The 13,490-nt window shown below is 42.9% G+C and overlaps 1 protein-coding gene across 1 annotated transcript in view; it reads right to left on the bottom strand.

The window, feature by feature from the left end:
- HDGFL3 (HDGF like 3) overlaps positions 1-13,490 on the bottom strand; it is a 37,135-nt gene that overhangs the window by 3,242 nt on the left and 20,403 nt on the right. Inside the window, exons 2-5 of the mRNA XM_063412101.1 lie at positions 11,298-11,374; positions 7,926-8,064; positions 6,496-6,654; positions 4,808-4,954 (exon numbers count right to left, since the gene is read on the bottom strand). Of these exons, the coding sequence (XP_063268171.1) occupies positions 4,808-4,954; positions 6,496-6,654; positions 7,926-8,064; positions 11,298-11,374 (522 nt within the window). The remainder of the gene's footprint in view (positions 1-4,807; positions 4,955-6,495; positions 6,655-7,925; positions 8,065-11,297; positions 11,375-13,490) is intronic.

Here is a 13,490-nt window from a genome sequence, read left to right as displayed (position 1 = left end):
AAACTGCCTGGGTAGAAGGATCATTGTTTACTTGCTCTGCACAGCAGTTGCTATTCCATGTTGGTTTGAGGTCAAAGTGGTTACAGGATTCGATATACACAGAGCTGCAGATATTTCATCTGCACTGGCTGCTTTAATCTCAACTTGCATTCAGACATTTATGCTTCCTCTGAATTATGTCCCACGTCCTTAGCCAGCAGTGCTGTTATCCTGAGCCACTGGAAGGCAGCAGACAACACAACTCTTTACATCATATACTATGCCACTATTTGATTTTAACATAGAATCTTTTACTGTGTAATAATTAGACACATTCTTACAAATGTTATCTTTTGCTTTGAAGGGTAGATTTTAGCATGCCTGAAATTGCAGGAAAAGAAAATCAAGACAGAAAAACATACTTGTTTTCATTTTTTGTACAAAATGCTTTTACATTGAACTGAGCCCTAGATGCTATGCTTTCAGTGCTGATAACCCCCTAAACCTGTTATGCAGCCTGAACAATGTTATTCTTGGTAAGTAAAGAAGAGCTAAGGAACCAAACATCTCCCAACCACATCAGAAGGACTCAGTGAACCTGTGTTTGGTCATTACACTTGTACTTGACAGCAGTAACTGGGATTGTTGCCACCCCACAAGAACTCCACAACAAAAAAAGTGTGGACACAGGCTGTTTTAAATATGTTCTCCCAAATGCAATGGTGTCAGATGGCAATCATTTTGGACCAGATTTCGATCCCCTTATTCATACTGGCAGTTGCCTCCACAAATAGATCCACTGACTCAGTTGGTAACTGATTGTCAGTGTGAGTAAAAGGATCACAGCCCTTTACTCCATTTTAATATTCAGGCTGTACCAGGAGCAAGAAAATGTTTTTCATTTCCAGCAAATTTGTTTTTCTCTGAAGACAGTCAAATCATTCACCTCCTGCACCTGAACACCAAACAAATGCCTCCTTCACCAACACACTGCCCAGGCTGTCACTAAAACAGTGAATACCAAAATGAAAACTTGCCACATACCCTGTGTGCTGACCCTGACCTTCAAACACTCTCTAAGAAGGCCAGAACCACAGCCAGCTTTCCAACATGAGTACGGGACCATCCAGAAAGTAATAGTAAAAAGCATTTAAGGTGTTCAGTTACAAAGATTCAGAGATGTGCCAGCCAAGAAACAAAGATACAAGTCATCAGAGATTTAAATGAGGAATGTAAATCTGCTGCCATGAATTCACTGATTTATGAGCTAATTTAATACCATAAAGTAAACAACATAGAGCCAGGAATACCTTCCCACCAGAAAATTCTCTTTACGTGGTATTCTGAGAAAGTCGAAACAATGTGGTATTTAACAGCAGAGAACAGTTCTGGGGAGATTCTGTGACTCAAGATTTAAGCAAACTCTGTGGTGTCTTAGCTAATACACTATTAGTTAATCAATATTGGATGATTAACCCTGAGGCTCAGGCTCTGCATCTGTCTGGGGAAGGAATCAAAGAACAGCAGTTAGGGAAAGAGCTTGAAAAGCAGGCAGTGACAGGACACAATTACCAACCATGGTTGGGACTGAGGAAATGTCTCTTTCTTGAGAGGGCCTGTAGTACTCAAGAATAGCTCAGAAACTAAGGGATGGAGATAAAAAAAGAAAGCACCTTTGTCTACCCAAGGGATAAAAAGGAAATCACAAGCTGAACCCTCGAACAGTATGAAATTGACTGAAAAAAAATATAATAGCTCTGAAAGTACTTTTATTTGCTCTGGGTTTGAGTCTTCAGGATGCCATCACTTTTTCAAGCTTACCTCTACCACCTGGAGGTTAGAATTTTCATTAAAAAATATAGGTGAAGGTGCTCCTGCAATCATTTGACTTTGGCTGTTAGCCCTTCAAGAAGATCCCTATAATGCTGAGGGTAAGGGTGTGATTAAAAGGCAGGATTGCATCTGATCTGAGGAAATGTGTCTTCAGCCTACAGTCCTGGCATTATAAAAGGTCATTACTACCTCATTATTAGTAGTATTATTAAGAGAAATCTTGTTTCCTCGAGGCAACTCTTGCACGTTTTGTGGCCTGGGAGGGGCAGGGCAGGGCACTCTCAGCCCTGGGGAGCACCTTGGGTAGGGTGGCCAAGCCAACTGTTCCTTCCAGAGGTGGCCCAGCCTCCATGAGCAGGCAGCTCTCAAGTCACCGTGGCAAAACCATGGGAATGAAACAGGGAATGGATGTCCTTGAAATCAGGGCCCCAACCCCTTGTTTTGCTTGTCTGTGCCTTCAGGGTATCTTTCTACACCGTATTTTGAGGAGCTCCCCGTGCCCATTCCACAGGGTCCTGGTGCCATCCCACAGCCACACCAATGTCCTGGGGACAGTGCTGGGTCCTGCACACTGCAGGGGAGGAAGGCCATCCTCTTCACACTGCCTGCTGCTGGCCCAGGGCTCTTCTCACCAGCTAAGTGATTCCAAAGAGACCATTATCTCATCTGTGGTGGTGTCTTTTAGCAGATCAAGACATTCTTCTGAATTCATGTGTGTGAACAGAAGGATCATATCCCAGTCCTGCAGGTACATGTCGGTGTTTCTCAACCTTCCTTTCTACAGCAGAGAAGTCCAAGAGTGTGGGCTGGAGGAGCTCAATGCTCTGCAGCAGAGCCTTAGTCTGGGTGTCCAGCAGGACAGCTCCAATCCGGACTGGCTGTTTAACAACTGAAAAAGAACCTGCTACTCTTCCCCCAAGTACCTGTGTCTTCTGAAATGACACTTGGTCTGGCTCTGAGTAGGAGATGGAGTGTCCCCTCCTGGCCCTCAAAGAGAATTGCACTACTGACAAAACCTCAACGAAACGCTGAAGAGATTCATGTGTGAAATGATGATTCTGCACCAGAAATGGCCAAGGTGAAATACGTGGATCAGGATGGGAACTTTTCCAAACTTATCAGTGCTTTTGTCTCAAGTTGCCCTTAAAATCACATCCCCATTGTCTCTTTAATCCATATTACTAAAACTCCACCTTTTCCATAATATGAAAAGCATCCAAGAGCTAGTAACAGACTGGTTGCTCAAGTGTGATTTCAAGGCTGAGTGCTGGGGGTGCAGAAGTCAGAGCAGAGTCACCACCCTATGGGTATGACACTGCTGACTGTGAGGATCTCTTCAAGTTGGTGCTGGCAGGAAGGATGAGACTGTTGGCAGTATTTCAGTATTTCAGTATTTCAGTATTTCAGTATTTCAGTATTTCAGCACAGAGGCTAAAATATCTGTAATCCTAAAAATGCTGAGAAGCACCACGATGTTGTAGCATGCTGGACTCTACCTCCCAAGCATGTCACAAGCATGTCACACCCAGAAGAAAGAGCCACATGAATGACAACAGCCACAAAGCCAACATCCTGTGTGAAGTTTTAGCCACTTAGTCTGTGACTGACCTAACTTAGTAAGCATTTTGTCTTTACATGGAAAATGTGCCTGAAGTTCACATACATATCCCCTGTCACTGCCACAAACATGGGAAACACAGCAAGCCCTGCTGAACCTTTTGCTACCTCAGGTGCATCTTACAGACAGTTTTCTCACTCAAATACCTGTCTGAAGACATGGAAGTGTCCCAGGGTTCACTAGGCAGAACGTGGGCCACCCTCAGTGGCCTGTGACACTCTGTAGGTGCGAGGCTGGGAGGGCACAGCTGGGCAGTGTCTCCTTGCATCAGTCTCTGGCTCCAGCCAGCAGCTTCTTCAGAGTGAACGGGAGATACTCAGAGCACTTTTTCCTTGTGACCCCATGAGCCACCTACCAAGGTCTTTGGAAAGCAGAGTCACAAAACAACTACACTGCACTGCAGAGAGACATGGGGGAAGGAAGCTCTGGGAGGAGTTTTTTAGCAGGAGACAGCAGCAGCTCCCCAGAGGTTGTGTTTTGTGAGACAGGGCTGTGGCTGAGCACGCAGCTGGGTGCCAGGACACCTCAGCAGTGTCAGATGAGAGCCTGTGCTGGCTGGCCTCCCCTCACACCTGGGGATTCGTGTCACTCAGCTCCTGTGACAGCCCAGCCCGGCTGCTGCCCACGTGGCAGAGCCTTGGCATGGGAACTGCACAAGGACTGGCTCTGAGCTGGAGCTCTAAGTGCTGGAGCAGAGAGGCTCGTGCTGCTCCAAAGGCTCAGGGATAGCTGGGGTTGTTAAAGGTGGCTGAGGAACCAGCTGCCATGCTAATCCCCCTGCTCAGCAGCCCTCCCATCTCGTTGTTGTGTCCACAACACAGAAATATTGATATGAACACACAACTGGCACAAACACTCCAGGAGATTGCATGAAGCTGCTCTGGAGCAGACTGTATATCCTGTCCTGGGAAGGTCACAGCCCAGGGCAGCAGCTGCCCTGGAACCTGCAGTGTGCAGAGTCTGCAATTTGCTCATGAACCCTCGTGAACTCTGAAGAAGACCCTGGGACTGCACAAATTAAACAAGTGTGAAAGGGTAAGCAGGCTCCCCCTGTCAGTGAGCCAACATGCATTATGCAAACAGTCTGATTCTGCTCTCACATCAATTTTGCATCATTCCAGCTCATGGTTTTCAGTAGCTCCTCTCAGCTGACATCTATCCAAGTGTCAGAACAAAAATAATGCTCTTTTTTAGTCATGTCTCTAGAGCAAAATTTGTACCACTGCAGGCACCAAGTCCATGTTTCTGTTCTAGACACATTCTGAGCACTGACATGTAACCCAAGAAGGTGGCACGTGGTACACACAGGTCACCCCTGGCTCCAAAGCCCCCGGGAGCAAACTGCATGGGAAGGGAATGACAGGAAGAGAAGATTACCCCTTCACTGGTTTTCTGCAAATCTGAAGAAGTGTTTCTTGTGTCATTGCCTGCGTCCCCAGCATCAGAGCTGCTCTTATTTTCTTCCTCTTTGCAGTCCTTATCATCTTCATCTCCAGGAGATTTCCGTGACTGCTTGGAGGATTTCTAAAATGATCAACAACAAAGTTAAAATTAAAACCTGAGCTTCAGCCATAGAAAGATACTCCTGAAATGTATGTGGAATGCTGTCTGATCATGCATTTCCCTGTTCAAGGTGAATATTGGGGTGGACGTGGGGTGAAAAGCATTTTTCAGGTGAAGTTGCTGGAGTTACTGCCACCAATGAAGGAAATTTGTGTGAAATTCTGTGTTCAGCACAGGTTGGCAGCTCAATTGACTGAAAGACAGACACAGTAATAGGAGCTGGGTATTAGTGTTGGGTCACCTGTAGGTTTTGTTAGTTAATGAAACAGATGGTGCCAGCTTGACAAAAGTTTTGATTAAATACAGAGATGTAAAATGAGAGTAGCATTAGCAGAGCTGCTTTCCATACTTTTTTTTTAGTGCTGTCAGCTTTAATATATTAACATTAGAGCCATGTGGAACCAATAGATCTTTTCTGTTCCCTTTATGTTATGCAATTCTACAGTACAAAAGGATAAATTGTGGCATTAAGCCACCATTTTCATAATCCTCTGTTTGCCCAGAGTCTGCTGGAAAGAAGATGGTAGACCAGACCTGAGTTTCTAATGTAAAACACACAAAAGGGGTGAAAATACATTTTGTTTGGTGGATCAACCACAAAAATTCACACTCTCCCCCAAACTGTGCCTGGATCAGATTGTTTGCTTGCTTCTTCTCATTTCAATTAGTTTTTACTTTCAGAGAAGAATAACATGAATGTGAATAAATTGACTCTGCCATACTTTCCACAGTTTTTCAGGTGAAGTGCAGCCCTGGAGGCACACGCAGAACCAGAGGAAGTGACTACAATATTGCTCCCCTTCACCCAGGTGCCAAGTGAGAGCCCAAAGGTGTCACTTCTCAGGGGATTGTGTTCACCAGCCACTGTGAGACAGACACATTCATTACCCTTAGCTTCCTGATCTGCACTGATACTTAAGACATTAACAGGGCTGGTAGGTACTACAGTGCAGGTCTTAGATCTACAAATTGAGCATCCTACTCCCTGCTTAATGAATTAATTCTTCCTCCTTCCCATTCTGTATCCTGGACTGAAGTATTTACACTCAGCTACAAGAGGAGCAGCTGAGCACATCTGACCCTATCAGATCTTTCTGGGAGATGGGAGAGGGAACCTTCAATTCTCCTGGGCAGGAACCAAACCTGAACTCATGACTCTCAGGAGGCCCAATTCTAAGGCTTCTTTCCTTCTTCTTGGGGAGAGACCTGAGATGACCAAACCTATCAATCCATCTTTGCATGGGTGTTCTTTCCTGCCCTTCTGATCTCCTTCCCACAGTTTCACCTTCTTCTCAGTGGGCACTAGAGCAGGGCAGAGTGTTTCACCTGGTGTCTCACCAAGGCTGCTCACAAAGTGAGAGCACTCCTCTTTGCCTGTTTAAACTCCACTGTTATGGTATCAGAATCAAAGTGCTAAAGCAGGAAGAAGAAATTTCCATGAGGTGAACAGTATTCCAGTTATAAATGCCCACGGGTAACAACAGGGAAACTCAGAAGATAACCTTTGAAGAGTAGGATTTTTTCCGTTTTGAGCCGGCTTTTTCATTCTTTCTTTTTCCTTTTCCATCCTCTTCTACCCGATCACCCTCCTCCTCACTGCTGGCATCTGCTGTATTTCCTCCTTCTCCTTCAGTTTCTGATGAGCTCTGTTGCTGAATTGCCTTTAAAATAACACCAACAATAACATAAACAATAAACATATCACTAATACCTATTACTTGATTTTTGTTCTGCATTGAAGATAGAAATAGTGGAAATGGACAGCTGTAGTTAGGGAGAGCTCGGGTTATTTTTGTAATTATCAGGAAAAAGGGCTGCAAAGGCAATTTTCTCAGTCACCACTTGAACTCAGCTATCAGATGCAGACTCTGGGATAGTTCTGAAGGGTTTACACAGAAACAGAAGATCCGATAACAAAAATGTGTTTGCTGCAGGAGAGGTAAGAGCTGCTCAGTGGAGAGACCTGGCATGTTCTGCTTTGGAAAAAAATACTGAAACTTTTAGACTTTGGCTGCAATAGGAGAGACTGGTTTTTGTGAGAGAAGCTGGCTGTTAACACTCCCCTCAAAGGGCAAGATCTCTGTTTTTTGGAAAAGCAAACCCTGACCAGCAGGCTGAGCACTCTTTGACAGCCCATCTCCCACAGACTATTCACTGGATTTTTTAAAAATCCCCAAGTGTATGCAAAACATGTGTAGGGCTGAAAATATGAAACAGGAACTGAGAGGCAGCAGCTTTTCTGCAGGTGGTCTGTATCTCTGGCTTGTAGGCTTTTGTGATAATAATGTAATAGGTGTTTGCCTCCTTTTGGAGGTGATTCCTGCCTTCAAAGGACCACATTTTTTTAATGAGAAAAGTTCTTTGTTTTATACAGCCCACCAACTACTCTTCTCCCCCTGTAGCTTCACTGATTTTCTGCTCTGGACACCCAACAGGGAGAGCTGTTGTACAGCAGCACTGTCTCCTAACAGCAGCTTAACCCTCCACATCCTCACTCCTCTCAGCTTTGGCACTGTGTTACACATTAGCAATGTAAAAATCAAAAGTGCAGTGACCTTAAGGTCTGTGTAAAATACACAGAGCCTGACATAAAAATAAACAACAGAAAGAAGTAGTCAGAAATTATTCATGTTTGTACAGGAGTAAATAAAACCATCCATTTTTAATTTGACTAAATGTGTTGCAGAATTTTCCACTTCACCACCCCAGAATATCATAGAAAGCAAAAGGCTCTGCAGTATGATTAAAGTTCCATTTGTCACAGAGTGTGAGACCACAGTTGTCTTTACATTGCACAATTACCAGAGCTGTGAAACTTTCTTGCTCCATCAAAACCAGAACCTTACACATCACTCTTAAAATGCTCACTTTGACAAGCAGTAAAAGAAGAAAACAAGAAAGAGAAAGAGGAATAGGTGTGAAAGTAATTTACCTGATATCCAGTAAACTTTACTCCAGGGTTGTTTTCTATTTCCCACAGGCCTTCATTAAATCCTTTTCGCTTGTTCGATTTCCCAAACTTATCTTTATATTCTTTATATGGGAAAAGGTCTTTGGGCCCCAGGAACGCGCTGCATTTTAACAGAGGTAACATTCAAAAAAGCACTTATCATTCTCCTCTTCAAAAAAAATAGAAACATTAACAGTGCAAATGTTTTCCCTATCCTTTTGCTCATTCCATATTTTCTTTTCTAGTTTTATTTATTTCTCACACTGTCTTTGAGTTACTGCTGTGAGTCTGATTTAATGGATTGGCTCACCATCCTGATGCTTGATGTAGTAAAATCATGGTACCTCTAGAAACAACTGAAACATCTCTCTTTTATTAACTGCTGCTGGGAACTGGCACTTGAACAGTTTACAGAAGTTGATGAAACAGTTTATGATGTCATTGCTTGCGATAGCAAGGGACCAAACTTCCAATCCTGTTATAAATCCAGAAAGGCCTCAAAAAATGCCACAGGAAAAGTTAAGCATGTAAGGAATGCCTAGGACCCATGAGCCAAAATGGATCCCTTGTACTATGGGATAGAAAAAGCAGTGGCATTTATTATTATCTATACTGCCAGTAAGCCTGGGGGCTGCTTTCTTGGAATTAGCCCCCCACATGCTAAATTCTGCACAAACACAATAAAAACGCTCTTTCCCAAAAATCTTATAATTTCATATAAGAACAAAAAACAATGGATGAATATAGGCAGATGAGTAATACAAGGAAACAATGAGACACACAGGGTGCTTGTGGCCAAATAGTTTTTCAGACAGCACAGCAAAGGAGGGATTTTGTGCTTTGCTGCTGCCTAAGTCAGCTACGCACTGGGCCAACTAATTTCAGGCAGAAGCACCACAGTGCAGGGAAAAATAATTATTAAAAAAAGGAAGAGTGATGATTTGTCTTGCTTTTTCTACAAACATTAAGTAAAACTCCTTCTTAACTTTTAAACTGAAGTAAGCATAACTTTCTTTTTGTTGGGTATCTACATCTCCTGTATTCTGCATCGTGACATTCAGATTGTAATCACAAATTAAATGAAAACAATGAAGGCAAAAAGACCCCTCCATTCCCACATGTAAAGTTTCTGTGTCATCAATGGCCAGAGCTGAAGTCCCAGTGTCCTTTGCCATAATCAGTGTCCTACTTTCCTGATGATCCTCACAATTCATGTTAATTCTCTGGCTCCATTACTGTGGGATTGTGGAGCTCCACCTTGTCCAATACATTTATTGTTGTAACCTCACCAGCACATTGGGAATCTGCCCTTTTTTGCAGATGGGCTTCTGAGGCACAAAGACTTGTCCAAGGTCAAACTCAAACTGATGGCAGAGCACAGAGGAAAGACCAGCTCTCTTCAGTCTCAGTCTAATACCTTAATCACAGGATCATATTTCTTCCTTTCTGCAATCATTATTTGAGATTAATGCCTGATTTATGCCCAGCATTTATGAATGTGCAAAGTTCCATTCACTTAAATCATCCCAGTGGCCAAGCAGTTTGCCAATGCAGAGCCAACTGGTTGCTAAAAAGGCATCAGCTGACAAGTCCCCGAGGAAAGAGCTTCCTTCAGCTCCACGTGAGACACCATGGGATCCACACTTAGTTGGATATTGAGAAATATCTTAATTATATAATTAAAAAAGCTAAGAATGCATTTCTACCTGAAAGCCAAACAGTGATTTCCAAACTAACAGATGTCATGTTAATATTAAATGCTACACTGAATAAATTATGTTATCTATGCTTTTGCTAATACCAGGAGATGTCTCCTTGTTGTCAAAAATATAAACAAACAGTTCTAACACAAATAACAAAGGAAAACTGTATGAAACTGTATGAGCTACCTTAGCTCAACAGTAATGCATGGAAATGTTTCTACAGCCCTTTATGTAAAGTAAACACTGAAAAACTGGCTACATCTTTGCTTGAAATACATTCACTGCCACTGGGAGAGTATCAGTTTCTACTGCTCTGCTATAAAACTAAGGAGCTGCAATCTACAGTTCATTTTTAACAGTTAGGCTTTTACATTTATAGGGTAGGAACTACAAATGGTGTTCCTGTTTCAATTACTACAGTGAGATCATGAGCTCACAAAATCCAAAACAAAAGATTAGCAGTTTGGGATATACTCATTTTGGAATAAAAGTGGTCAGTTTTTTTCTTAAATGCTTCTCAAAAATGATGTTTCCATTCAAAAAATAATTACATTTTGGTTTCTGATTTGAAAGCATCATAGGTTTATTTGAGCTTTATTCTTTTCAGATTATTTTGTGACAGTACTAGTAGACCACAATATATCAAAATTTCAGGTTGCTTCATTCTAGCAATGGGAAGAACTATTTTAACTAAAGAGAGGCTAATATGAATTTTATAAAACAGAAACTGCCTTTAAAGATTTTTTAAATAAAATGTGATGTATGAGCTATGGAGCTTATCATATTCTTGAATATTATTAAAATTCAAAAATAAACAATAAATTTTTAATAAAGCTTCAAGCCTCTAAGATTGAATTTTGAATATCATCAGAATTTCATTTTTTCCAGTTTTAAAGGAATTCTAGAAAACATGTTACCTGCAAATGGGGAAGGAAAAGTTTTTAAATTAAAATATTTCATGTAAAATGGAATGTGACTTATTTTTTAGCTACCTCAGACACAGCTTAAACTAGAGACATGTACATTATAATCTTGAAATTCTGTACTTTGTAGCAATTATGATGAGACCTAACTTACCTCTTGTGCTCTGATTCCTTTCTTTCCCTATCAGCTCAGCCAGCTCAGTTCTTCTGTCACTTCTGTGAGCTCCATCCTCCAATATCCCCAGCACAAACCTCCCAGGAATGCACACACATTTTAAAGCTCTGTGAGGACTGCCTGACACTCTGGGGTCTGCTTCCTTTCTTATCACAAACTACCAAACGAGTTCTCACACAGGACACGAGCTCAAACATGTCCAAACACAAGAGCCTGATCTCTGCTGTCATGGACATCCAAGGAAAAATGTTTGCTCCTGCTTCAGCCTTCAGGGCTTCTTCAGACCCTTTAATGAAATCATGCCAACACATTTCTGTACAGGAAACACAGGCTTTTATGTTTACCTCATGGCAGACCATGAAGGCAGCAGCATTCCCAACTACTTTCAGCTTTCACTCCCATTTGCTAATACAAATGAGTTGGGCTTGCAGGACCTATCTCTAGGCTCCCAATGGCTTCAGTCAGGATTTGTTCCAATAAAATTTGAAAAAATGATGTTAGCTGCAGTGGAAAAAGACATTTTCAAAGGAACAGGTCATGTTCATTCACTTACGTTTCATGAGTCCCAAAAAAGAAGATGGGGTATTTATTTGCTGGAGGCTTCACGGCTCCTTCAGGAAGTTCATCAATCTGTAAGACAGAAAGCAGTGGAAAAAGGATTATTCCCAAAAGTGGTCCCTCATCCAAGAATCCCTCCCAAGCCCTGGAGGTGCAAGCACAGGTCTCCTGCAGCCCTGGGAGGTCCCACCGTGTGCTGGGCTGGGAAGGGAAGACAGCTGCTGGTTCTTCAGGCAGGCAGGTCACACAAAGTCAGCATCTGACTGAAATGGTGCAGGGAGACAGCAGAAAACTCAGGAGCACACACAAAGTTTTAATGATTTCATGGGCATTGTAATACACAAAGGCAATAAAATCAAGTCTGCTTAATTTAAGTGTTAACTTCAGATGCTGCCTCATCAAAGGCATCGAAGCCCAGAGGGTAATCCTGCCTGTCTCACACAGAGCCCTCAATAACTTCTGCAACAAATGGGCAACAGATGGTATCTCTGAGACCCTGCAGCTGGAAAACTGGACAGTCCCAGTGCTGCTCCTGTGGTGATGGTGGTACAGAGTGTAAAATGTGCAATGCATGCCAGGGAGGAGGGCCAGGGACTCTCCTTCCCCTGCAGCACCTTGGTAACTGCCTTTGGTTACCTCTACCCTCTCCCTTCTTTCACATTTCAATCCTGGCCTCGTATTGCTCAGGATACAGCTGCAGAGCAGTGAAAGGAGGGATGCTGAGGGTGTTCTCCTGAGACAGAGGTGGTATTGGAACAAACCCCTCAGGCTGAGCACTGCCCAGAGCCCTTCTCTCATGTCTGAGTGAGAGCACTGGTTGTGAGGCCCAGGACTATGTCTATGTCTAATTTTGTAGTCCTCTGCAGCAGAAAAAAGAGAGTCCAGGTGCCTACCCACATAAACCAGAAACATAACAAAGCTTTAAATAAGATCTAAGAGCCTGCCTTCCGTGAAATGGCCCTTCTGAGCACATGTGGGCGTGTGAAATTAAGTGTCCAGAGAACTCTGGCTAAGAGAGAGCCTAATGAATCTAGATATCTACAGGGCAGCACCAGTGAGCAGGGGAATGGCTTGGTGCCTGGTCTAAGGTAACTCAGTCTCAACATAAGCACATCAAATGCTGCCAAATGTCACTGCAACTGAGAGCAAAGTGCTGACATAACAGTGCTATACAAAATCTGCTCCTCAGCAGAGCACAGGGATGGAACCTGCAGGTTTTCACTCAGGAGGCCAGACCCACATGTGCTTCCCTTCTCTATTCTTGCTGAAGGACCCCTAACACTGAATTCTTATTGTTTAATAAGCACCAGATTGTTTTCAAAGGATGTCCTCTTTCACAGTAAAGCATCTGCTTGGCTACATAGCTGTCAAAGGAGTATGAGCTTTTGTAAGAATTCAAACCATTTTGTTCTTTCTGCAAGGACACCCCTTGGGGATGGAGAAACGAGAGCCACATGTGGAACTGTAACATCACAGGGCTCCTTTCTGTAGAAGAAATGGATGGCTACCTTTTAGGTCTAACTGGAACATGCTCTGAAGCTGCACCAAAACCTGGAGATCTGAGAGCCCTTCCAAACCCTTCCCTCAGGGGTGTGTGTGGTGGGGCCATGTGTCACCATGCACCCACTGCCCAGCACAGTCTGCAGGAGACAATCCAGGATTGTCACAGGTGTCACATGCCTTGTGGGCACAGAAATTACCTGTTTCTTGTACTTAACGAAGCTAATAATTTGATAAATAAAAGGAGAATCTATTATTTAAATGCACACAGAAGGAAAATACGCACTGGTGGATGATGAGCACGTGCACTGACTTTTAGCTCAGCTGAGTGAAAGGAGGAACTGAAACATGACAGCTTTTTGGTGTCCTCTTTATCATCAGGAGTACAGAGAGGAAAGGCTGTCGAAGATATTACTTGAGAGCTCTGACATTAACTATTTGTTTTTTAAGAAAGTGTCCATAATGTTGCTACTTGCTCACAATTCATTGTTTAAATACAGGTATTACACTTATTATGAGAGTGATAAAAAGACTGCAGGGTAGAAACACTGCAACTCCCTTTCCAAACAGATAGCAAGTCAGGGAGATACATGTCTGCAAAACATTTTATGCCTCCTTAAAGATGGAAGTATCGACGTGTCAGAGCAAAAAAGGCTGTGCTGGCAGTTTACCAAGTGCAGGGAGAGGT

The sequence above is a fragment of the Prinia subflava genome, chromosome 15 (assembly GCF_021018805.1).
Source record: "Prinia subflava isolate CZ2003 ecotype Zambia chromosome 15, Cam_Psub_1.2, whole genome shotgun sequence".
Classification (NCBI taxonomy): Eukaryota; Metazoa; Chordata; class Aves; order Passeriformes; family Cisticolidae; genus Prinia; species Prinia subflava.
The sequence above is the reverse complement of the archived record's forward strand: the minus strand, read 5'-3'. Positions and strand labels throughout refer to the sequence as shown.